Source organism: Bos indicus x Bos taurus, chromosome 4 (genome assembly GCF_003369695.1).
Source record: "Bos indicus x Bos taurus breed Angus x Brahman F1 hybrid chromosome 4, Bos_hybrid_MaternalHap_v2.0, whole genome shotgun sequence".
Classification (NCBI taxonomy): domain Eukaryota; kingdom Metazoa; phylum Chordata; class Mammalia; order Artiodactyla; family Bovidae; genus Bos; species Bos indicus x Bos taurus.
The window spans coordinates 63,139,219-63,163,523 of NC_040079.1; the positions used below are offsets into that span (position 1 = coordinate 63,139,219).

The window sequence follows — 24,305 nt, forward strand, 5'->3', positions numbered from 1 at the left end:
AACATTACTTTACTAGCATGTGAAATGAGTGCAATTGTGCGGTAGTTTGAGCATTCTTTGGCATTGCCTTTCTTTGGGATTGGAATGAAAACTGACCTTTTCCAGTCCTGTGGCCACCACTGAGTTTTCCAAATTTGCTGGCATATTGAGTGCAACACTTTCACAGCATCATCTTTCAGGATTTGAAACAGCTCAACTGGAATTCCATCACCTCCACTAGTTTTGTTTGTAGTGATGCTTCTTAATGCCCACTTGACTTTGCATTCCAGGATGTCTGGCTATAGGTGAGTGATCACATCATTGTGATTATCTGGCTTGTGTAGATCTTTTTTGCATAGTTCTTCTGTGTATTCTTGCCACCTCTTCTTAATATCTTCTGTTTCAGTTAGGCCCATACCATTTCTTTCCTTTATTTAGCCCATCTTTGCATGAAATATTCCCTTGGTATCTCTAATTTTCTTGAAGAGATCTCTGCTGCTGCTGCTGCTAAGTCACTTCAGTCATGTCTGACTCTGTGCGACCCCATAGACGGGCAGCCCACTAGGCTCTGCCGTCCCTGGGATTCTCCAGGCAAGAACACTGGAGTGGGTTGCCATTTCCTTCTCTAATGCATGAAAGTAAAAAGTAAAAGTGAAGTCACTCAGTCGTGTCCGACTCTTAGCGACCCCATGGACTACAGCCTACCAGGCTCCTCTGTCCATGGGATTTTCCAGGCAAGAGTACTGGAGTGGTGTAAAGAGATCTCTAGTCTTTCACATTCCATTGTTTTCCTCTATTTCTTTGCACTGATCACTGAGGAAGGCTTTCTTCTCTCTCCTTGCTATTCTTTGAAACTCTGCATTCAAATGGGTATATCTTTCCTTTTCTCCTTTGCCTTTCACTTCTCTTCTTTTCTCAGCTATTTGTAAGGCCTCCTCAGACAACCATCTTGCCTTTTTGCATTTCTTTTTCTTGGGGATGGTCTTGATCACTGCCTCCTGTACAATGTCACGAACCTCTGTCCATAGTTCTTCAAGCACTCTGTCTATCAGATCTAATCCCTTGAATCTATTTCTCACTTCCATTGTATAACCATAAGGGATTTGATTTAGGTCATACCTGAATGGTCTAGTGGTTTTTCCTTACTTTCTTCAATTTAAGTCTGAATTTGGCAATAAGGAGTTCATGATCTGAGCCACAGATACATGTATACATGTAACTGAGTTGCTTTGCTGTATACCTGAAACTAACACAACATTGTAAATCAACTATACTCAATATAAAATTAAAAAATTTAAATATAAATTTCCTTGATAAAATAATACATATCTTCTTGCATATTACTGAAGTCCCCAAATAAGTATCTGAAAACTGAAACAGTTCTAAAGCAATGCTCATATGTCACAACAGTTTGTAAAATTAGGGGAATGCCTCTAAGTGTAAGGTCATTCAAAGGTAGTAAGAAATAATTTTGGAATAAACACAAATTTGGGGACTAATATTTGAGTTATGGAGAAATAAAAAGGAGATAAGCTTTCTTTCCATCAATTATTTTTTAAAACCATAGTTTTGAGATATAGTTCACAAGCCATAAAATTTACCCTTTTATAGTATGCAATTCAGTTGTTTTTGGTATATTCACAGAGTTGTGCAACTATCAGCATTATATAATTTCAGATTATTTTCATTACTGCAAAAAGAAATTTGTACCCATTAGCAGTCACTCCCCAGCTCTCCCTCCCCTTGGCACCTGGCTAATCTACTTTCGGTTTCCATGGATTTACCTATTCTGGACATTTCATATAAATGGAATTACATAACATGTGGCTGTTTGTAACTGGCTTCTTTCACTTAACATAATATTATCAAGCTTCACTCATTTTGTAGCCTTATCAGTACTTCATTCCCTTCTTATTGCTGAATATTCTATTGTATAGCTATGCCATGTTTTGTGTATCCATTCATCAGTAGATGGGCATTTGGACTTTTAGGCAATTGTGCATAATGCTGCTGTGCATACTCATGTACATGTCTTTGTGTAGCTCTGGATGCTGGGAAAGATTGAGGTCAAGAGGAGAAGGGGGCAACAGACAATGAGATGGTTGTATGACATCACTGACTCAACAGACATGGGTTTGAACAAACTTCAGGAGTTGGTGAAGGACAGGGAAGCATAGCATGCTGCAGTCCATGGGGTCACAAACAGTTGGACAGGACTTAGTGACTGAACAACAATTTGTTAATAGTTAATTTTTAAAATTGTCTTTCTTTAAAAAGGAAATATATACCTATGGGATAAAAAATTCCCAAATAGTATAAGCATAGAATAAAAAGTAAATATCTTTCCCATTCTTGACCTCAATCATCCTCCTCAGACAAATCACTATTCAAAGATATTTTATGCATTTAAACACTGTCGATAAAGAACTCATTTTCCATAAGGGTAAAAAAAGCTACCTCAATAACACAAACATATCAATTTATTTGAGCTTTATGCTTGGGGCTGGTGAACTGGGACGACCCAGAGGGATGGTATGGGGAGGGAGGAGGGAGGAGGTTAATTTTAAAATTATAAAAAAAAATAAAAAATAAAAAAAAAATAAATAAAATAAAAATTCTCTGGAAATTGATCACACAGTGAAAGGAAATTTTTAAAGTTGATATTTGTTTTTAAATCAAAGAACAGACTAGATAGAACCTGATCTCTTAAAAAGTCTAGTCCTGTGATTCCAAAGGGTGCAGTGCCATTTAGAAACCAATAGAGGGTGACGCTTCTCTTTCATTTAGAAGGAAATGCCATTTATTTCTAGAAAAGCTGTTTTCAAAAGATGATATATTTATTGGTCTATTCCAATTGATAGATTAACAAAATTCATTTTATTAGCTGATACATCTCCTAATTTGCCAAATTTCCTTTAAAAATATGGCTCCTAAACTACTTCTGACTTTTAAAAATCTTTACACTTTTAATTACCACTAATCACACATACGTGATAGAGTTCTAGGGTACTTTATAATACACTTGTTAGCTGAATTCAGAATTTGATCAGGGCTACAATACAACTTTTATGGGCTGCTTTCTCTATTAAAAATATTAAAAATCATACTGTATGACTCATTTGGTATAAAGACAAATAATATCAATAATAACCTAATGTACAATATACACAATTAAATAACAATCTAGTGTAGAGTATACACTATGGGATTCCCTGATGGCTCAACAGATAAAGAATCTGTCTGCAATGCAGGAGATGCAGGTTCAATCCCTGGGTTGAGAAGATCTCCTGGAGGAGGATATGGCAACCTACTCCAGTATTCTTGTCTGAAAAATTCCATGGACAGAGGAGACTGGCAGGCTACAGTCCATGGGGTCGCAAACAATCGGGCATGACAGTGTGCACTCACACCCATAATATACACTATAATATGTATTTTAACATTTTAAAATATGTTAACATATGTTAAAATATGTTTAACATATGTTAAAATATGTATTTTAACCTGAAAGTTCACTGTTTTCTTCTGATTTTTAAAAGAAAACAGTTTTATGAACCATCTAAGAATATTATGGTCCCTAAGCACTGTATCTACTGTGCATAATGGATCAGGTAGCCCACTCCATAAAACAGAATCATTGCATTATTTTGAGCCAAGAGAGGAAGGGGTGGTCTGCAGCATGAGAATCATGTCTGGGCCCTACTGTGGGGTCTCCAGCTCTCTGCGCTGCTCACAGCTCCAGAATGTCCCTCCTTCCCCTCAGAACTTGGACCCAGACCCTGCACTCTGCAGGAGGTGGCTGATTACAGCCCAGGACCAGTGTGTCCACTTTCAAGACACAGTCTTTCAAATTCAGCAAGTGTTCTGAATTTGCCACTAGTTTTGATTTGGAATCAAGCTTTCCTCTGTCTGCAGGCAGGTCCATCTGCAGAGCCGACAATGTATGTGGATCCTCCTTAACCCAGCAAAGAGATTTTATACCTAGGTCTGTAGTACCCAAATTCATGGTTATTTCAATCAGTTAGATGACTGATTTGTTATTTGAGCATTTGTTTTATGCGATACTAAGTGAATCTTTGACATACATACATACACACACACATACACACACATATATCTTCATTCTGAAAGGCAGATACATTAACGATTATTAAAGAAGCAATGAAGTCAAATGTTTCTCCTCTCTGTCCTCCTTCAAGTACCCCCTTCCTGTATCTATTCATAGGTAGCAACAGCTGCTACTGCTGCTAAATCACTTCAGTCCTATCTGACTCTGTGTGACCCCATAGATGGCAGCCCACCAGGCTCCCCCGTCCCTGGGATTCTCCAGGCAAGAACACTGGAGTGGGTTGCCATTTCCTTCTCCAATGCATGAAAGTGAAAAGTCAAAGTGAAGTCGCTCAGTCGTGTCCAACCCTCAGCAATCCCATGGACTGCAGCCTTCTAGGCTCCTCTGTCCATGGGATTTTCCAGGCAAGAGTACTGGAGTGGGGTGCCATTGCCTTCTCCGACCAACAGCTAAAGGAAGATATTTAAGATTGAAAGTTTGTAATGAATTCACTCAATGTTACAAATTATTCCTGTCACTCCTCTTTAGTTGCTGGAAAAGGTGCATTCTTGTCCTTAGCAATGCTTTTGAAAGTGAAAGTGAAGTCGCTCAGTGTGTCCAACTCTTTGCGACCCCATGGACTGTAGCCTCCCAGGCCCCTCTGTCCATGGGATTTTCCAGGCAATAGTCCTGGAACGGACTGCCATTTCCTTCTCCAGGGGTCTTCCCAACCCAGGGATCGAACCCAGGTCTCCCGCATTGTAGGCAGACGCTTTACCGTCTGAGCCAGCATACTGGCGGAGCTTTTAGGCGAGTATAAATGAGATGTTACAAACTGAAATGTTATGTAAGTTATTTCAGCACATAAGAGACTTGGCCAAATGAGAACAATGGTAAGAATGGAGTCAAATATTTTATTATCTGGTAGGTACCTTTCTCGAAAATTTCCCTTTGTAGAAATAGTTTCTACTAGCAATAAGTTGAATGTCTTTGCTGGGTGGCATTTGTCTTTTCAAAGTCAGGTAGGACAAACAATGGTCCTCTGGAGCCTGGAGGCAGAGTTTCCACAAGATGTGAAACTGTCGTGTTTTCTGCGGTCTGCAACTCCCAGGCCCTATAGCGCCCGCCATTTTTCTCTGAGACTCACTCTATGGAAACTGCAGGCTGAACAGAAGTAATGCTACCAATTATACAAGGGAAACAACTGTAATTGTCAAAGATTGCTCCTCAAATATAATAAGCTTTGAAATGTAGGAAGAAAAAATTCAACTGATTGTTTGAAAACTTGGGAAATTATTCAAAACAAGGCATTCTATATGAGTATGATGTTTGCAAACTAAAGTTAAAAGAGAATCTCATGATGTTATTACCTGCCTTAAAAGGAAAATATGTCATTCGTATCTTAGTTTGCTTGATTGGGGTATCTATATTGGAAGCATGAAAGCAAATCAAGTAGTATATTACTTACTCTTAAGAAAAATGGAAACTTTTTCCCATAAAATCCAACTCGGAAGAACTCTGGTTCAAGACGTTGCTGGTCCATAATTTTGTCATACAAAGAGGCCTCCATCATCTAGCAAAGAACAGGGGGCATTTTAATCATGTTATCTCATCTTTTAGCTCCACCACTTTATAGAAGAGGATATTTCTTCTATAAAAAAAGAGAACGTCGCTTTAGTTCCTTTTGCAGAAAAGACATTTGACTCCTTTTCTATGCTTTAAGGCAGAGATCAGCAAACTTACTCTGTAAATGGCCAGACAATAAATATTTCAGACCTTACAAGTCACCTAATCCCTGTCATAACTACTCAATTCTTTGAGGTCCATAGGCTTCAGTTTCCTGACCTCTGCTTTAAAGGATCGAGTATATTACTACATGTTCTCACCAGAGGAAATGATTTCTATGCACATAGTCTATCAAAATATTTTCTTCACAATAAAAATTAACATGAACTCTTAGAGGCAAAATCTTTCTGGAGAATTCTTGTACTCACCTGAGCATTCAGTTCTCCTAGGTCATGGTAATTCAGGACATCTGGAAGATGTAACCTTGTACAGGTTGAACGGGGATAAACCAACAAACCAAACGGGGCCCATAGTGCAAGTGTTGTGGGGGCTGAAGGCTGTTAAGTGTGTCTTTGATGAGGTTGGAAGCATGAAGTACATAAAGATTATGGTTTCCCATTCATGGTATTATCATCCCCAGGGTTTCCAGAGAAAGACTAATATTGCAATTGAAAATATCTCCCCTTTCTCCACCCCCAGTAACAGCACCCAAAAGAGCACTTGGCATGAAGTGCAAAGCTTTGAGTTTATAAAAATCTTAGTGACTATGGCACCCAAGGGCCCTCACAGGTAAACACTGTAACCTCGCTTCTGTTCCAGGGACAGGATGCAAAGAGTAGCACAGGGACATTTTTATATGAAACTGCAGTGCCTGCCAAAGCCAGCGTGATGGGTTGAAGTTAAAACAAGGCTTTTCCTCCTTGGTTTTCCTGTTAGGAGAAATATCGATGAACTCCTGACATGAAATAGTACACCCAAAGTACAGGGCTGGCTCCTGCTAGAGGAAGAAGTTATTTGTGGTATAAGGGATACTGGGTTGTTAAAGGTTTATGAGTATTATCTCTTATATTACTACCTTGGAATGAAAAGGCAATATCATAATTTTTAAAAATATATATGTATGTGCATGTGTATATATAATCTGATGATCCTGTTTTAGAAGCCCTGAAGAGCTTAAATGTAACAAGATGATACAAAATGTTTGACCTAACAAGAATAAGGACATGGAGTACCAGAGGGACTTGCTTGAACCTTCAAGAAGAAAAGGTATTGAATTGGCGAAAGTTCATTTGGGTTTTTGTATGATGCTTCACAAAAACCCAAGCGAACTTTTTGGCTACCTCAATATAAAAGATTTGGTTTAGGGACACAGAATATTAAACTCCTTGAGCTCTTGGGTACTAAGACCTTGGTTTCAGTTTTAGCAAATAAAAACATTTCTGAAGCTAAAAATATTTGATACCTTCAGAAGTTAGCCCCTAAATCTTTCAAAATGCGTCAGCTAGCCATTTCTCCTATTTTACTGCACAGATTATGGGACTAAGAATGGAATATTACTGAGATTTGTGTGTGAGTGACAAGCTCTTCCAACAAAAAGTATTAATCCTGGGTTAAATGCTATATTTCAGATGTAGTGTTTAGAACAGATCAACAGCTTACGTTTTGCATATTAATCAAAAGCATCACACAGGTCAACATGCTATTTCTCTGGATAAATAGAGGAGTATGCTTCAGAGGAAAGGTATCTTTCAAAAGCTTTCTACAAGACATATCAAGACGATCACAAAGTTGACTTCCTAGCACCATGTGGGGAAGTTAATCTAAAAAAGGATTCCATAACCTGATTAGGATGCATGCAGGTACCTTACCCTCATCTTGCTCAGGTTTCTGTAATCATAGTAACTCTCGTACTGCTCTGCAATCTTCCGGCACAAGATGATGCCATTCTCCCAACACTGTGGACAAATGAATAACATAAATGTTAAGAATCTCATGGCATTTACTAATTTCCACCCAGAGGTCAAGAGGGGACCATTCTCAGATAATCAAGCCTTACTTCTTAACCTTTAAAACCTACCCTTAATAGTACCACTGCAATTTTAAGCATGAAAATAGCATGTAATTAACAAGTTCATTATTTAAAATATTTAGAGAGTTGAAAGTGATAACCTACAAATCATTAACATATGGTGCAAAAACAACATTTCCTGGTATCATCTCAAAACTATTATCCTGAAGATGTGGTATACACACACACACATATACATTAGAATATTAGTCAACCATCAAAAAGAATGAAATAATGCCATTTGTAGCAACATGGGTGAACCTAAAGACTATCACGCTAAGTGAAGTAAGTCAAGGAAAGACAAACACCATATGATATCACTTTATATGTAATCTAAAATACAACCCATATCAACACATCTATGAGACAAAAACATACTCACAGACATGGAAAACATGTGGTTGCCAAGCAGGGGTGGGGAAGGAATGGATGGATGGATTGGGAGTTTGGGATTAACAGATGCAAACTAGTACATATAGGATGAATAAACAACAAGGTCCTATTGTGTGACACAGGGAACTATATCTGATATCCTGTGACAAACTGAAATGGACAAGAACATGAAAAAGAACATATATATGTATAGATGAGTCACTTCGCTGCACAGAAGAAATTAACACAACATTGTAAATCACTACACTTCAATAAAATGAAAAAAAAATAAAGTAATAATTTATAGTTAAAAAATAGACAAAACGATCATGCTGAAATAACTGCAATTCCACAATGGCCAAGGAGATGGATGAGCAGCCCCTCGGGGCTGGGATATGCGGAACTGCCACTGACCCCTAAGGTCCAATTATCCACAGCTGGCTCAGTGGATTCCTTGTTGGCCCAAGCATACTTGTAAACTCCAAGGGTCTAAGCCAGCTGGTTACTCTCAGCAGAAATGTAAAACTTCTTTGATCTAGCTCAGGTGTCTGCAAATTTTCCCACCAAACAGTAAATGCTTTAGGTGTTGTGGGCCATACAACCTTTGTCACCACTGCCATTAAACTATGAAAACATCCGCAGACACGCATGAGCTTGGCTGTGTTACAATAAAACTTTATTGACAACTGAAATATGAATTTCATATAATTTTCACAGGCCAAATACCATTCTTCTTTTTAGTTCTTTTCAGCATTTAAAAATGTAAAAGTGAGTCTTAGTTTGTGGGCTGAACTGAAACAGGCAGTGAACTGTTTGACCCATGGGCCATAGTCTCCGAGTCCTCATAAAGCACAGACTCCTGGGAATGGGCCAAGAGAGGTTCTGTAACAGCTTATCTTACAGGTGGAAAGTTTACTGCAGGAGGACACAGAGGCATTTCTTTGCTATTAACGTAATGAACGGTATGTCAGTGTAGTTAGATAAATAATAGAAGAGGATAGGAAAGAAGCAATTCCTTTGCATCAAATTTTTAGGAGTACCCAATTATGTTTTATAAAAGAATGACAGCCACTGGGTGTATTTTCATTTCCTGTTTAACCTTGGAACTTTGAAAGATATATTTAAATCTAAGACATGTATCACCAAAGCATCCAAGTGTTCAAATCAACTGGGGTCAGATTCACGTTTTTTTTCAAGAGCATTGCAAACCCCTGAAGAGGGAGCAGGTGGCAGGGAGGTGACATGCTGAATTGCTTTATTAGCTCAGGGAGGTTTTCAACACCCCATGGCAACTCTGAGTATATGACGGGATGTCATAAAATTCTGTAAATAAATTTAGTTTCATTTATTTCACCTTAGAAAAAGTGGACTGGGACAGATTACTATGTGCCAATTTGGGGAGGTAGGGGAGGTGTGATAGAGGTTTTTCAGTTAATAAAATGCCTGGATGTTGAAACCTCTAGATGAGGGTCTCTCAAGATGGGGTTCAAGTTCATACACACTGGAATTTTCTGGAGTCCTTATTAAAATTGCAGAACCCCCTGGTGCAAGCCAGACCTACTTAATCAGAATTTGCAGGAGTGGGGCCTGGGAATCTTAATTTCAGTCAACTCTCAGGAGTTAATGCACACTGAAAATCTGAGGGCCCCTGCTTGAAGAGGTGGCCATCAATGAACTAGAAATAAAGGAGATGTGACAGTCACCTTGGGAAAGGACACAGGTGACTGGGGCCACTTACCTTGCCTCTGTCAAAGTTCTGGATGATGGCGAGGTGCAGGTGCTCCTTGCGCTGCCATTCCGTTTGCATGGGGTAGGTCAGGAACTCCCGGAGGGGCCGGTCAGACCATTCTAGCAGCTCATCATATAACAACAGCGTATAGGCAGCCTCTGAAAGATAAGCGGGAAGGTAATGATCGAGACAGGACCCCAATGCAGCTGGTTCAGGACAAGCTGGATTAAGTACTTTTTTTCTGAATTTCACGATACTGAAGAACACATGTCCAGGACACATGCAACGGAAGGTGAATGAATGAGAAGCGCCCCGGGAGATGGAATTACTGGAGACTTGTGTTTGATCTTTTGTTTCTCTTTCTCTTTCTCTCCTTCCCATCTATTTCTCCCACTACTTTTCATAGGTACTGGCATAATAAAAATGTTTAAGGATAGCTCTGTAGCTGGTTCAAAATGTAGGGGAGACATGCTTTTGTTTGCTACATAGGTTCACTGGTAAATCCTTTGGCAGGGGACTATGGGTAGTTTCCATAGGGCATGCTTTGTTGTTGTTCAGTCACTCAGTCTTCTTCAACCCTTTGTGACCACATGGACTGCAGCACGCCAGGCTTCCCTGTCCTTCACCGTCTCCTGGAGTTTGCTCACACTCATGTTCATTGAGTCGGTGATGCCATCCAACCATCTCATTCTGTGTCACCCCCTTCTCCTGCCATCAATTTTTCCCAGCATCAGATTATTTTCCAGTGAGTCAGCTCTTCACATCAGGTGGCCAAAGTTCTGAAGCTTCAGCATCAGTCCTTCCAATGAATATTCAGGATTGATTTCCTTTAGGATTGACTGGTTTGATCTCCTTGCTGTCCAAGGGACTCTCAACAGTCTTCTCCAACTCCACACTTTAAATACATCAGCTCTTCAATGCTCAGCCTTCTTCATGGTCCAACTCTTACTTCCATACATGACTACTGGAAAAACCATAGCTTTGACTATATGGATCTTTGTTGGCAAAAAAGGGCATGCTTAAGAGACAAAAAATGATAGCTCATTTCTCTTGGCTAATTAAAGGCTGAAAAATGTGAAAGTGATACAGCAAGTCCCCTATATACAAATGAGTTCTGTTCTGCGAGTGTGTTCTTAAGTGTAATTTGTTCATAAGTCCACAAAGTTAGCCTAGGTACCCAACAAACACAATCAGCTTTATAGTGCTGTACTGTTATAGGTTTATAATACTTTTCACACAAATAACACATTAAAAAAACACAAAAAATAAAGAAAACCCTTTAAAGTGCAGTACCTTGAAAGTACAGTAGTATGGTACAACAGCTGGCACACAGGGGGCTGGCATTGAGTGAACAGGCAAGAAGAGTTACTCACTGAAGAAGGTATAGGAGGTGGGAGATGGCAGAGCTGAAGGATCATCAGCAATAGGAGACAGAGGGCAAGTTGCCATTTCACTCACGCTGACATTGATGGAACACACGTTCAGATCTTTGAAAGTTCGTATGTAGGGGACTTATTGTTTATGTGTGGGGGGGTATCAGGGTACAGACAGAATATGGAAGGGGAAAAGCTAGAGAAGAGTTCAGAGAAGAAAAACTTTTAAAATCTATTAATAGCCAACAGAGAAAGGACCAGAAAGGGTAAAAGTATTGGGTAAGAGGAGTGTGCATGTGTGTGTGTGTGTGTGTGTGTGAGAGAGAACAAACTGTGTGGGCTGTGTACTCTGACACCCCCTCTGGCTGGCCCCACAAATCTTCAGTAATGGTTACTAAAGTCATGACATGTTTGGTGTAGGGGTGATTTCCTGGAGAAACATGTAAAGGGATGACATTCTATACATGTGTATAGAAATGGTGACCCACAGGCTTAAGCATGGTTGACAGGTAATGTATTTAGTAGGATACTTGCCATTCTGCAGGTCTCTTCTTTTCCTGAACCATAAATACGGCCAAATACATCAAGAATGGGAACCAGAATTCACTGTCCCTGATGAAAGACTATAATTTTTTTCACCTGACACTCTAACAGCCAACTTACTTACTAAACTGAATAAAATGATAAAACCCTTATGTTAGGTATCCATTTACCTACCATCCCCACACATGTCTGAAAAGACACAGTAGTAACTTTCAATACAATATCCATAAATGGTAATTCTTTTTCTTCACTTATTTGCTTTAAGGATAACTACACATAAGGCTCCTATGTGTACTGGAGCCTATGTGTACTGGAACTCACATGTTCCAGTACTGTGATCTGGCCATCTCAATGTATAAAATATAGTTGTGATGAGAAGGGCCTGGGTCACCATCACTATTCTCTTGTCTCTTAGGTTCTGGCTGTGTTTTCCTCTTTAATTACCTTTGGTGAGCTCAACCCAGTAACTTCAATGATTGCAGCAAAACTTTTCATCACCCACCAGCAGTCTCTTATTCCCCAGCATTCAGTGTGCAAGCTGTTATTAACATAAGTTTTCTTTAATGCAAGTGATCACATCACTCCCATGATTAAAACTAGTTAATGATTCTCACTAACTATTAACAACAGAATGAATTTGGACTTCCTAAAGTGACACAGAAGCCTGCCCATGATCTGGTCCCTCCACTCACATTTTCCCAATGTCCCCACTTATGACGGGTAAGGAGACTGCTACTGTGAGCCTGCTACTGTCTCCCTAAAAAGCCTCCAGCCCCTCGACCCCATCATCACTTTTGCTGAATGAAACATGATGCATCCTGATCCAGAGGCGGCTGCCTGTCAGGGACACAGGCGCCTTCCACTGCATGGACACGGGACAGGCCCTTTCCTGGGGTGAGATGGACAGAGTGAATGTCTGCTGGAGGGTGTCGATTAATCGGTGGATGTAGAAGCAGCCAAATCTGTCACGACGTGGGTTGCCATGGAAGACTGCTTTGCAGGGGACAAGACAGACGATGATGATAACAAGATCATCAGAGCTGTACTGTATTTGAACAGTGTCCTCATTTTCCCTGAGGCCTCCTGAGATCACTTCCTAATCTTTAATTACCCACATACCCTTCTAATGCCAAGCATCTAAGAAAACCCCAAGGGCATCTTTGTTTTTCTGTCCACTCTTGCTCCTGTCACCTGAACAAACTAAGATTCCTCTCCCTTATCACACCAACCGACACCTGGGGTCCTTCACAGCCTGTTCCTTCAAGCCTTTAGCTGCTGAATAATTCCTATTTTCTTTTAATGACACAGCTCCAGAATGATCATCTTTGCCTCTCAGATTTCTCTTGTATCTCCCTGAGCTTTCAAAAAATATCCTTGAGACTAACCATGACACAGTGTAAAGGTGGAATAGTGAGTGGGGAGGCCAGAGGGAACCCCTTCCCACATCTCAGCTGCCCACAGGGAGGGACCGAAAAGGCGATGAAGGTGAAATTTACACAGAGAGAAAGTAGAGTGGTGGTGCCAGAGATGAGGGGAGGGGAAAATGGGAAGTTACTGTTTAATGTGTACAGGGTTTCAGACTGGGTGGATGAGAAGGTTCTGGAGACAGATGGTGGTGATGGTGGCCCAACAACATGGATGCACTTAATGGCCACTGAAGTGCACACTGAAAAATGGGTAAGATGGCAAATTTTATGTTATGTACCTTTTGCGACAATAAATAAAAAGAAAAAAGTGGGGACTAATGAAGTGTTTCTAATCTGTAAACTGCTGTTCAAGTAACGTTTGCTCTGGGAAGGTCCAAGGGATGGCGGGAAGGTCGGGTGTGGGTGAGCTGCCCCTGAGAAGGGCGGGAAAAGTAGTAACCACTGGCGGGCTTTTTTGTTCAGTTCTTCTGTGTATTCTTGCCACCTTAATCTCTTCTGCTTCTGTTAGGTCCTTGCTGTTTCTGTCATTTACTGTATACGTCTTTGCATGAAATGTTCCCTTGGTATCTCCAATATTCTTCAGGAAATCTCTAGTCTTTCCCATTTTATTGTTTTCCTCTATTTCTTTGCATTGTTCACTTAAGAAGGTTTTCTTATCTCTCCTTGCTATTCCCTGGATCTCTGCATGGCAGAAAGCAAAGAGAAACTAAAGAGCCTGTTGATGAAGGTGAAAGAGAGGGAAAAGGCTGGCTTAAAACTAAACATTCAAAAAACTAAGATCAAAGCATCTGGTCCCATCACTTCATGGTACAGAGATGGGGAAAAAGTGGAAACAGTGGCAGATTTTATGTTCTTGGGCTCCAAAATCACTGCAGATGGAGACTGTAGCCATGAAACTAAAACATGCTTGCTCCTTGGATGAAAAGCTATGACATCCAAGACATCCAAAACCTAGACAGTGTGTTAAAAAGCAGAGACATCACTTTGCTGACAAGGGTCCGTTTAGTCAAAGCTATGGTTTTTCCAGTAGTCATGTATGGAGGTGACAGTTGGACCATACAGAAGGCTGAGTATCAAAGAACCAATGCTTTCAAACTGTGGTGCTGGAGAAGACTCTTGAGAGTCCCTTGGACAGCAAGGAGATCAAACCAGTCAATCCTAAAGGAAATCAGCCCTGAATATTCACTGGAAGGACTGATGCTGAAACTGAAGCTTCAATACTTTGGCCATCAGATGTGAAGAGGTGACTCACTGGGAAAGAACCTGGTGCTGGGAAAGATTGATGGCAAGAGGAGAAGGGGGTGGACAGACGATGAGATAGTTGGATGGCATCATCAACTCAATGGACATGAATTTTGAGCAAACTCCAGGAGACAATGAAACATAGGGAAGCCTGGCGTGCTTCAGTCCATGGGGTCACAAAGAGTCAGACATGACTTAGTGAATGAACAACAACTGGCAGGCCAGCAGAGCAAGCTGACAGATGACCGAAGGGTGATGTGGGGAGGCGTGAAAACAAGTTACACCTGGAACAGAATTTGATTCCGGAAGATAAAGATGTATATCAGGGGTAAACGGTGTGTGTGAAGGAAACTGCAGAAAATTTTCATTAAAGGAAACGTATGCCTCTGAGGCGTCAGCAACAGACTACTGAGGTTTCTGGAACACATCAGCATATCGAAGATGTTTTATTACAATATGTTGCATGTTTATTCCTATGTATCTTTAGAAGACTGTATTGCATACTGAAAAGAGAAAGATGACTCACATCCAAAATTACGAACAATGTTTTTAAAAGTGTTTACAATTTTGAACAAAAGGCCATCATCACATAATTAAATATATGGGCCATCTCATTCCATCATTTTGAGAATTGTACAGGGAAGGTATCAATATGCAGAAAGAAGTAACACAGGATAAATGTGGAGATGAATCGTGCAATGGAGGGCATTGTCACAGAGGGCTGGAAAGGATTAAGCCACAAGAAACAAATCCTGTAAAGACAGAAGTTTTTCCATCAATTCCACTTTCTCCAAGGACCCACAAAAATGAGGACAGAGGAGAAATGAGTAAAATGTTATATGGGAGAAGAACTTATTTCTTATGACTTTGGGGAACATAAAAACTTCAAGCTTAGTAAACAAATTCAAGAAAACAAGATTTACACATTTTCAAAATATAAGGTGACAGATTTGGAGTTTCAGAAAACCAAAATATATCTGTTACATGTCTGCAAGAGCTTGTCCTCACTTCCCTCTCTCATTTCTTCTTCTTTTTTTTTTTAATGGGCTTCAAAATAAAGCACATCTACTAGATTGTTTTCACAGATTAAAAAAACCAGGTTCACCATTTTTCTAATATTAGCTACAAACTACTTTCAAATGACTACTTAAACTTCTAGACAACAAAGTCAGCTAAAAAAATCTTAGTTTATTTAATCAAAACTATCAGGACATCTGTGTGAAGAGATACCGGGGCTTCCTTGGTGATTAAGGAATTAACAATATTAAAGGAGAAAAATCTGCTCTTGGGGTGTTAAAATCTGAATGCATTCTTAGTAATGCATTTATTTAAATCTCACTAGGCACTAATCTAAGAACTGAGAAGACTAAGAAGAAAATATCATCTCTGTCCTCAAGGAATTTACCTTCAACTAAAGATCTCTCAACCTACCTACCTCCCTACTTATCAACACACACACACACACACACACACATTTGTTATATAACTATGAATAAAATGATATGATAAGTACTTGAATGGAAATCTGAAACAACTGCAATGGGAAAAGAGTAGAAAACATTAATTCAGCCCAAAGCTGGGGGTGCGAGTTGGTGAGGGAGAGAGAAGGAAGATAAAGACTTCATGGAAAAGATGATATAGGAGCTGGCTCTGAAGGATAAGAAGAAGGAACACAGTATTAGAGGTAAACAAGAATACATTAGGCTGAATGGACAGGTGTTGTTTCAATTATGATGGGCCTTGAATAAAGACTTTGAGCTTTACTTTGCAGAAGACATGAATTGACAAAGTTACATCTAGAGAAGGGGGTGACAAAGTTTTCTCAAAGGATCAGACAGTCAATAATTTAGGCTTATAGGACATACAGTCTTTGTTGCAACTACTCAACTATGCCATTTGAGTGCTATAGCAACCATATACAATATGTAATTAAGTGGGTGTGGCTGGAGTTTTAATAAAACATTCTTTAAAAAATCAAATGACAGGGCTGCAGGTTGAAGTTTACTGATCCCTGCTCTAGTGAATAACGGGATAGTTAAGAAGCAGTCCAAGAGAGAGATAATGAAGGCCTGATTGAGGCAGTGAAACTGGAAACAATAAGAGAAAATATGGCTTTCATTTTTAGGAAGCAGAACCAACAGCACCTCATGAATGAGAGGTATCAAAGATATCATAAAGGTCTCCAGTCTGAGTCAAGAACTGGGAACTTTTAACTTTTAAGCGGTGCTCTTAGCTGATATAGTGGAACCGTAGCTAGAGGCATGCTTAAATCCTGGGAACATGAGCATCACTTCAGAAAGTGTTCCTTTACTCTTTCAAAGCTGGGGGAGGAACCAAGATTCAGGAGTTCCTTGGAAGAACAGTGTGCCAAAAGACTAAGATTTGTAATTTCTAAATCCAATTAAAGGGTTCTCATTCTGGTTAAGATGTAGTATGCACATTTTAGTGTATTTTTCTCACTGATTCACCTAAAAACCCAAGACAGAATATATAAAGCAACTATTGGAGAATTCTGAAAAGTAAATGAGAAGGCAGACAGAACAGGAGAATCAGTACTTAAAGGAGGATGACAGAGTGGTGAGCTCCTTGTTTTTACTTTTTTGCCTTTTGTATCTCCAGGCTTAGCCTTCCCTGTTTCCTGTAACTTCGAATGGAAAACAGACAGAAAAAGCTCCTTTAGTCAGAGAACTGGGAGAAGGACCCTCTGGGAGTCCTTTCTATTCTTCTGGTCCACTCTGAGTCCCAGGAACAAAGCTGCAAACCCACACTGTGGCATCAGGGGCACTCACGGCGGCAGCAGTAGTGGCTTCCACTTCTCTATTTCCTTTCACTGCTTTCCCTCTACCAGGGAGGCTGACTATACATAGTAGATCATAGTGTGGAGGATCAAGTCTTGGCTCTGAGTACTCGGGCTCTGATTAAGCAAGAGTATCAGGAAAACGAGCCCTTGGGAGATGGTAAGACTGAGAAAGATCAGAGAGAACAAGGAGATGGAGAAAGGAATTTTTAAATTATGTGTATGTCTTCCTGGGCTCACCCTTAAGCTGTACATGTATAGAGTGAATCAGAATCAACATAACAAAGATTCTGATAAATGAACTACAGTATAGATAACTGTCCATGTCCCAGGCTCTCCCCAGGTGGCACACAAGCAGGAAAGACCACAAAAATGCAGCAAAGGCTTTGAAAACTAAACTGACCTTCAAAAGGTAACTCAGGACTTTAGGTCTGAACTTAGCTGGATTGATTTTTTGAGTATTTTAAGAAAACCCAGAATCTCACAATATTCAAAATGTCTGGGATACAATCCAAAATTACTTGACATTCAGAGAACCAGGAACACTAAATAAATCTCAAAGGGAAAAAGCAATTAACAGATGCCAACTCTAAGATGATTCAGTTTTTGAAATTATAGGCAAATACTATGAAACAGCTATTATAACCGTGTTACTTGAAGTAAAAGTGAACACTCGTGAAATGAGGAGAAAATACAAATTTTTGCAAAACTACTGAAGCTTTTAAAAATAGCTAAATAAACTTAGACAAATAATAAAAACTTAAAAAAATTAAAACTTCACTGGAAGGCCTCAGTAGTTGAATGGAAATAATAAAGAGCCAATGGACTTGAAAATGGATAAATGGAAATTATCCAATCTGAAAAACAGAAAGAATAAAAAAATTGAAACAAAAACCCCCAAAACAGCACCCCAGGAAATTATAGAACAATACCAAATGGTCTAACATCCATAAAACTGGAGTCCCAAAACAGAGAATCAGTGCAGAAAATATATTTGAATAAATAATGCCTGAAAGTTTCCCAAATTTGGTGAAAGAAATGTTGAGAGATCCAAGAGGCTCAGCAAACCCAACCAGGATAGATTAAAAAAAAAAAAAAAAAAAAAACCATGCCGATATATATACCATAGTTGAAGTGCTGAAAACCAAAGACAAAGTCTTAAAGGCAACCAGAGAAAATTACACATTACATACAGGGAACAATTTAAATGACTACAGCTCTCACCAAAAACAATGGAGGCCAGAAGAAAATAAAAGTTTTAAAGTACTGATGCGAAGACACTGTCCAACTGTACCCAGCAAACATTTCCTTCAGGGATGAAGGTAAAATAAAGATGAAGGACAACTAAGAGTTCTTCACTACTAGATCTGTTCTAAAAGAAATACTGTAACAAGTTCTGGAGGTTGAATGAAAATGTTAACAGAGGAAAACTGAGAATTTCATGAGTGAACAAAGAGCAACAGGAATGGTAAATATCTGAGTAAATATAATAGATAATTTTTATCCTCTTAAATTCTTCAAAATAGGTATGACTTAAAAATTATGACATTACCTGATGGAATTTTTCAATGTACATACATATATGCTTATGACTATTACAATGTACAGTGGGGAGGTTGTAAAGTTCCTATATTTAACTTGAAGTGGTGAAATACTAACTCTAAATAGACTGTGAAAATCTAGGTGTGTATTTTATAAACCATTCAAAAACCAATCCCAAAACCAACCCCTAAAAAACTATGCAGAGATATAGTAAAGAAAAAACAACATATATATTCCAGTTCTAAATTCCAATTTTAAAAGGAGAAATGGTTGAGTCTTCGGCTCTAGTTTAAAAAACAGAGGAATTATTATGTTTAATATAACAGTGACCAGCCCACTTCCCCCAACCCAAGTCAAAAGACACAATTACCTGTGAAATTCTGTGCTTTGACGTGCAGATCATAGAGTTTGTGGATGTAGCGTATATACATCTCTTCCTTGTTCAGTTCAGTCTTATAGAAGTTCTAAAAGACAAAAAAGAGTACAACTATGGATAACTTCTCAACGGTTAGGCTGGCAGGTATGTACCCTTTACTCGGCTTGAAGTTTCATGTCTTGAACCAAGAAAATAGACAAATTTTTCTATATAAATGTCTCACAAAATTAAGTAAGGGACACAGTCATATATATATACATTTTTTTTTGACATTTCTTTCCTTTTATTTTGGCTGTGCCACATGGCATGTGGAATCTTAGTCCCCTGACTAAGGATAGAACCCACACTCCCTGCATTGTTAGGGCAGTCTCAACCTTTGGACTGCCAGTCAAGGGCAAAACACAGTGATATATCTTTAATTCAACACTGTCTGTATTAAAAATTACCCATCAACAACTAGATAGGCTGGTAACTCCTGGGGGTATGTTATTACCCCTGATTCACATTTCTTTTGTTACTGTCTATCGTTTTTTGGTTAAGTTTAACTGCCAATGAACTAGTCTAAAAATTCAACTAAAATATTGAAAAGATGTAAGATATTAACCTATTTATTACATTTGATCACTGATAGTCAAAGGATAGTTTCTTTCATCTTAAAATTATTTTATGGTGAATTAAAGGTTTCCAGTTTACGACTACAACATAAAGGGATTTGTAAGAGGTTTTATTTCAAATTATTGTTACAAGGGTATGCTTACTGAAAATATTTGGTTTATGAAAACAAAGTATCTGGATCTTATTTAAACTTCTCTAAAATGTTTGAACATTCATCATCAAAAACTCAACTTTGACTTAACTGAACACATTATGTTGTCATTTTAAATGTTTATTTACAGGCCTCCACATCTATTTCTTTGTCATATTAGAAAGTATGTTAGTCCTCACTGAACTTAGTAAACATAGGAGTAAAAGTGTAAGAAGTTGGAATCCAGCAAAAGCGTGATGCTGTGAGGCTCTGTATAAGGCTCTTTGAGCGAGCAGATCACTGCAGATACTATGAAATCTCTGCTTACAGCCATCTGAACTACTATCATTACTATTGCTATTATTTTGACAGATGCTACTTGGTGTGTAGAATGAAAAATGAATAGTGATGGGGAGACAAATCTGTTGACTTGAAGGAGTAACAGGGAAAGGCCAGGAATTTTAAACATTTTTAAAGTTGATTAGCTAGAGAGGGCTTCGGTTACGGACCAAACTAGCCAGTGTGGCTGCTTAACTGTACTTGGGCATGAAGCCTGAGGGTCTCCTGTCAATGCACTTTGTGGCCACTACCTAATAGTATCCATTCTTCAATATGAGGACTCATCTAACTTCAAGAAGCTGACATGTAGTTGAACGCATTATAAAAAAATATTTCCTCCAATTTATACCATTATCCTTCCCCTTTCCTCTTGTGTCCTATATACCTTGGGTGGCACTAATCTTGAGTGGCTTCCCAGGTGGCACTAACGGTAAAGAACCCACCTGCCAATGCAGGAGACATAATAGACCTGGGTTCAGTTCTTGGGTTGGAAAGATCTCCAAGAAGAGGGCACAGCACCCTACTCCAGTATTCTTGCCTGGAGAATCCCATGGACAGAGGAGTTGGTAGGCTACAGTGTCCTATAGATCTTAGCATTCTTTAAAAAGCTAGTAAACAATGCTCTTCACATCTCTCTTATTATAATCAAAATAATTTTAATCAGCAAGAATTATTGTACCATAAACATAAATCTAACCACTCAATAGCAGACCTTTACATTATTAAGCAATGTTTTTTTTCCAATAGCTTTCTGGTAAGAAGCAAATTTCTTTGGGAACAAAATAAGTGATCATTCTGTAAATGAATAATAGGTCTTTAAAAAAAAAAAGAAAGAAAGAAAAAATCTCTCAGTGAGCAGATGAGTCGCTTTCATGTATGTCTGGCAAAACTAGTGACAGAGAGAACAAAACAATAATTAATTTCCTAGTTTTAGTCATGTCAAAGATTACACATTTTACCAGTCTAATACTACCGTTTAACTCAGAGCTTGTAGAGAAAGTCAGAGTTCCTCTGAAGACATTCTGGAATTGATCTTTCCAAAGAGTTAAGAAAAATCTCCAGGAGGAAGTGAGTGATTAAAGAGAAGCATATTGCAGCTAGAAAACATCAAAAAACTTTCCATATGGAGTATAAGCTAAAAAGATTAGCTTCAGAGTTATATATTCGGTCCTTTAATAATAAGTATTCCTGTGCTAGTTGAAATGAAAGCAGTGTTCAAAGTGTTAGCATTTCCTATAAGGACTATTCTTGGTCAGGGCAAAACTAACAAGCTAGATTCTTTGTCTCATGTGAACACTGATGGGGGCCACTGATTTTATTGTCTCTGGCTTACTCCTACTGGGAAACTAGAGTAAACACATTTAGGTCAGAGTATTCAGTCTTTCATCTGAGGAAATGATATCTTCTGTTTATACCAGTTGAGGAAATGGACCCAGAGTCTACATTTAAGAGTGTACCTCTCAAGGTCACAGAGGGCGCTGTGAAAGCAGATGGAGACAATGGAAGATGAGTCCTTCAGGAAAAGGTAAAGGCTTTCCTTTAAGGTTATTTATGAGATTTCAGGCTTGGAGCTGGGGGAGAGCCAGGATTAAGGAGACAGACTGAGAAAACCTGAAGACGATAGAGCACTTGGCTTTTTTCCTCAAATATTGACGTACAAGCAGAGACATGGAAGATCAGGCTGAGGACCTTGACCATGGCCAAAGGCTGGCAAACAGTGGGGAAAGCACAGAAAGCAAATTTAGAAGTGGGAATGACTGTGCTCAAGGCTAGACATTAAGTGCTAAGGGGAGAGGTAATGGGCTGACCCCATGAGCTTAGCCTGACAGCCTGCAGGTTACTATTGGGTCTGATGATAAAAATTATAATTTTTTATAATTTTAAAAATTATAAGAGAAACTGCATAACAAGAGGTGGCCTGACAAAAGATGCTCAGGTCTCACTATTTTTAGCAACTGGTATCAGAGGTGGAATGTAACAATTAAATGCAAAAATGAGGAGGAAGTGGTAGGTATGGTTAAAAAAAAGGATAAAGTCATATACTCAGAGATGAACAGTATAGCGAGAAAAGAAATTAAGGAAAAAGATAGTCCTAAGAAAGTAAAAATTCTGAGCTCTGAAGAGGGACTGTGAGGGGGAATAAACAAAACAAACAAACCAAATCTGTTATCAATGAGCTAAGACAAGACAGAATCAGGTTGGGGAAAAAACAAAATTTTAAGGTGCAGGCAAATAGAGAACAAAAAGGCATGGATATAAGAGACTTGTGGATCAGAGTAAGAATTAGAATTGATTGTGCAAATACTTAGGATAGATGATGAGGTGTTATCTATTCTGCAAAATAAGAAAAAGGAACCATGATATACACAAATTTAGAACCAGAAGCAGTCACAGAGTATTCTTGTATTTTAAATGTGATCAATGTAAATTATTAAAAGCATCAATTTATCCTACACCAAAATTTGAAAAAGGAATGTAAATGTATAGTCCTTCTTTTGCTCTGTAGTGAGAATACCATTCTATTTGATAATTAGTTATGAGAACTTTCAGGGTAAACTTTGTGTTCCCAGAACTGTTCTGCTATAGCCTATTATCCTTACGATATTGATTTTTGTTTTCCAAAATTTCTTGTTTGGATGAGAAACTATATGGTTATCCCAGTTATAGTCCAAATCTTAACCACAGATGGCTTTAATTTGCAAAGAAGCTACAGAGTGAAAATATGTGCGTTAAACAGGAAACTGTCATTTGTTCAGAAAGGAACATTAATATTTATTAAAATCTAGAATAAATATAAGCAGGGTAGAAAGGAACTGTTTACACAGAATTGAAAAGACCTTTTTCCAGGGACATCATCTTTTTTTCCTAGGAGAGCAACAAAGAACTTCAGGGCAGAAAAACAATACAACAGGGAGAAGCTGGCATCACCATGGGATCTTACAGTGGGTACTTTCTGCAACACTCGGGAGCTGAGAATTCTCTAGCATTTAATTCAAACTAAAGCAAAGAACACTTCTAAACTCTTCTAAGAAACACTCAGATACAGACACACTGCAGCAGAAAAACAAACAAAACATAGTATTTCTGAGAAAAAGCAAACATTAGAATGCAAGGAGGAAAAGGGAAATCATTGACTAACCAGGAGGCTCACGGTGCACCCAATCTTTTTGCCATCTACCTCGCCCATTTTCATGCAGTCCCTAAAAACAAGAAGAAAGAGTCAGAACTCAGAACTTCCTTCCTAAGGGCAAACACAGTTTGTTCTTTTAGGGGAAAAAAAGAAACTGTCAGAGACTAGAGGCTATTTGCAAGTTGCTTTGGATCAACGAGGCCAGAGCCCCAACAGGCTTGGGTTGAGGGGGCTGGTCAGACCCTCCCTGAGCACCAACGTGGCTGTAGATTTCACTTCCAGGTGGGCTGTGCCCTCTCTCAATAGAGAGGGGGTAAGGAAGAGGAGTTATGGTGTAAAAGTAAACAGTAAAAGTAACAGTAAAAGGTGTATCATAACACACCTTTTACTGGGCTGAAAAGGAGCTGGTAAGCCTGGCCATCAGCAGTAACAATGAGGCTTTTTTTTCTTAAAATACCATGCATTTAAGTGGGATGACCTGCTTCAACAGCTTAGATCACTTCAAAATTAAAAAATCATGTCTCTGAAAGGTAACGGTGCGAGTTTCATTCCCTCTCTCCTTCTATAAGAAAGCAGCATGGTTATACAATTCTGTTACACTACCGTCACACTAAGATGAATAGGTCTGTTGGTTCTAATGGGTGAGTTTCAAAAACAGGAACAAAAGATTTCTTTAATAACAGGACTCTCTCAATTTATTAAAACTTTAAAAGAACTGCTGAAGAACCCAGAACAAAACATTAAAAAACAAACAAACAAAAAAAAAAAACAAGGAAGAAACTGAGCTAGCTAGTTAAAAGTCCGCTATTTTACTGCACAAGGTTCCATGGTCTGATTATCAGTTCTTTGAGTGATTAACTCAAGTGCAACTGTATTCTGACTCTTCAACTTCCTAACTGGAGCGCTGTGTATCTGAGAAACAGGGGCTTACCTGTAATCTAACAACCTCTCCATCAGCCGAGTTACAGTGGCGATTAAGGAAACGCCACTTTCTCTCCATGTTTCCCGCTCAATTTTCTTTAGTAGACT

General features: G+C 38.9%; 1 protein-coding gene across 3 annotated transcripts in view; it reads right to left on the reverse strand.

Annotated features, from left to right (window-relative positions):
• Positions 1–24,305, reverse strand: part of DOCK4 (dedicator of cytokinesis 4) — a 477,735-nt gene that overhangs the window by 40,477 nt on the left and 412,953 nt on the right. For all 3 annotated transcript variants that reach the window (XM_027539557.1, XM_027539555.1, XM_027539556.1), the window contains 6 exons: positions 24,208–24,303; positions 23,286–23,346; positions 19,057–19,150; positions 9,772–9,920; positions 7,462–7,548; positions 5,496–5,600 (listed from right to left, as the gene is read on the reverse strand). In XM_027539557.1, the coding sequence (XP_027395358.1) occupies positions 5,496–5,600; positions 7,462–7,548; positions 9,772–9,920; positions 19,057–19,150; positions 23,286–23,346; positions 24,208–24,303 (592 nt within the window). The remainder of the gene's footprint in view (positions 1–5,495; positions 5,601–7,461; positions 7,549–9,771; positions 9,921–19,056; positions 19,151–23,285; positions 23,347–24,207; positions 24,304–24,305) is intronic.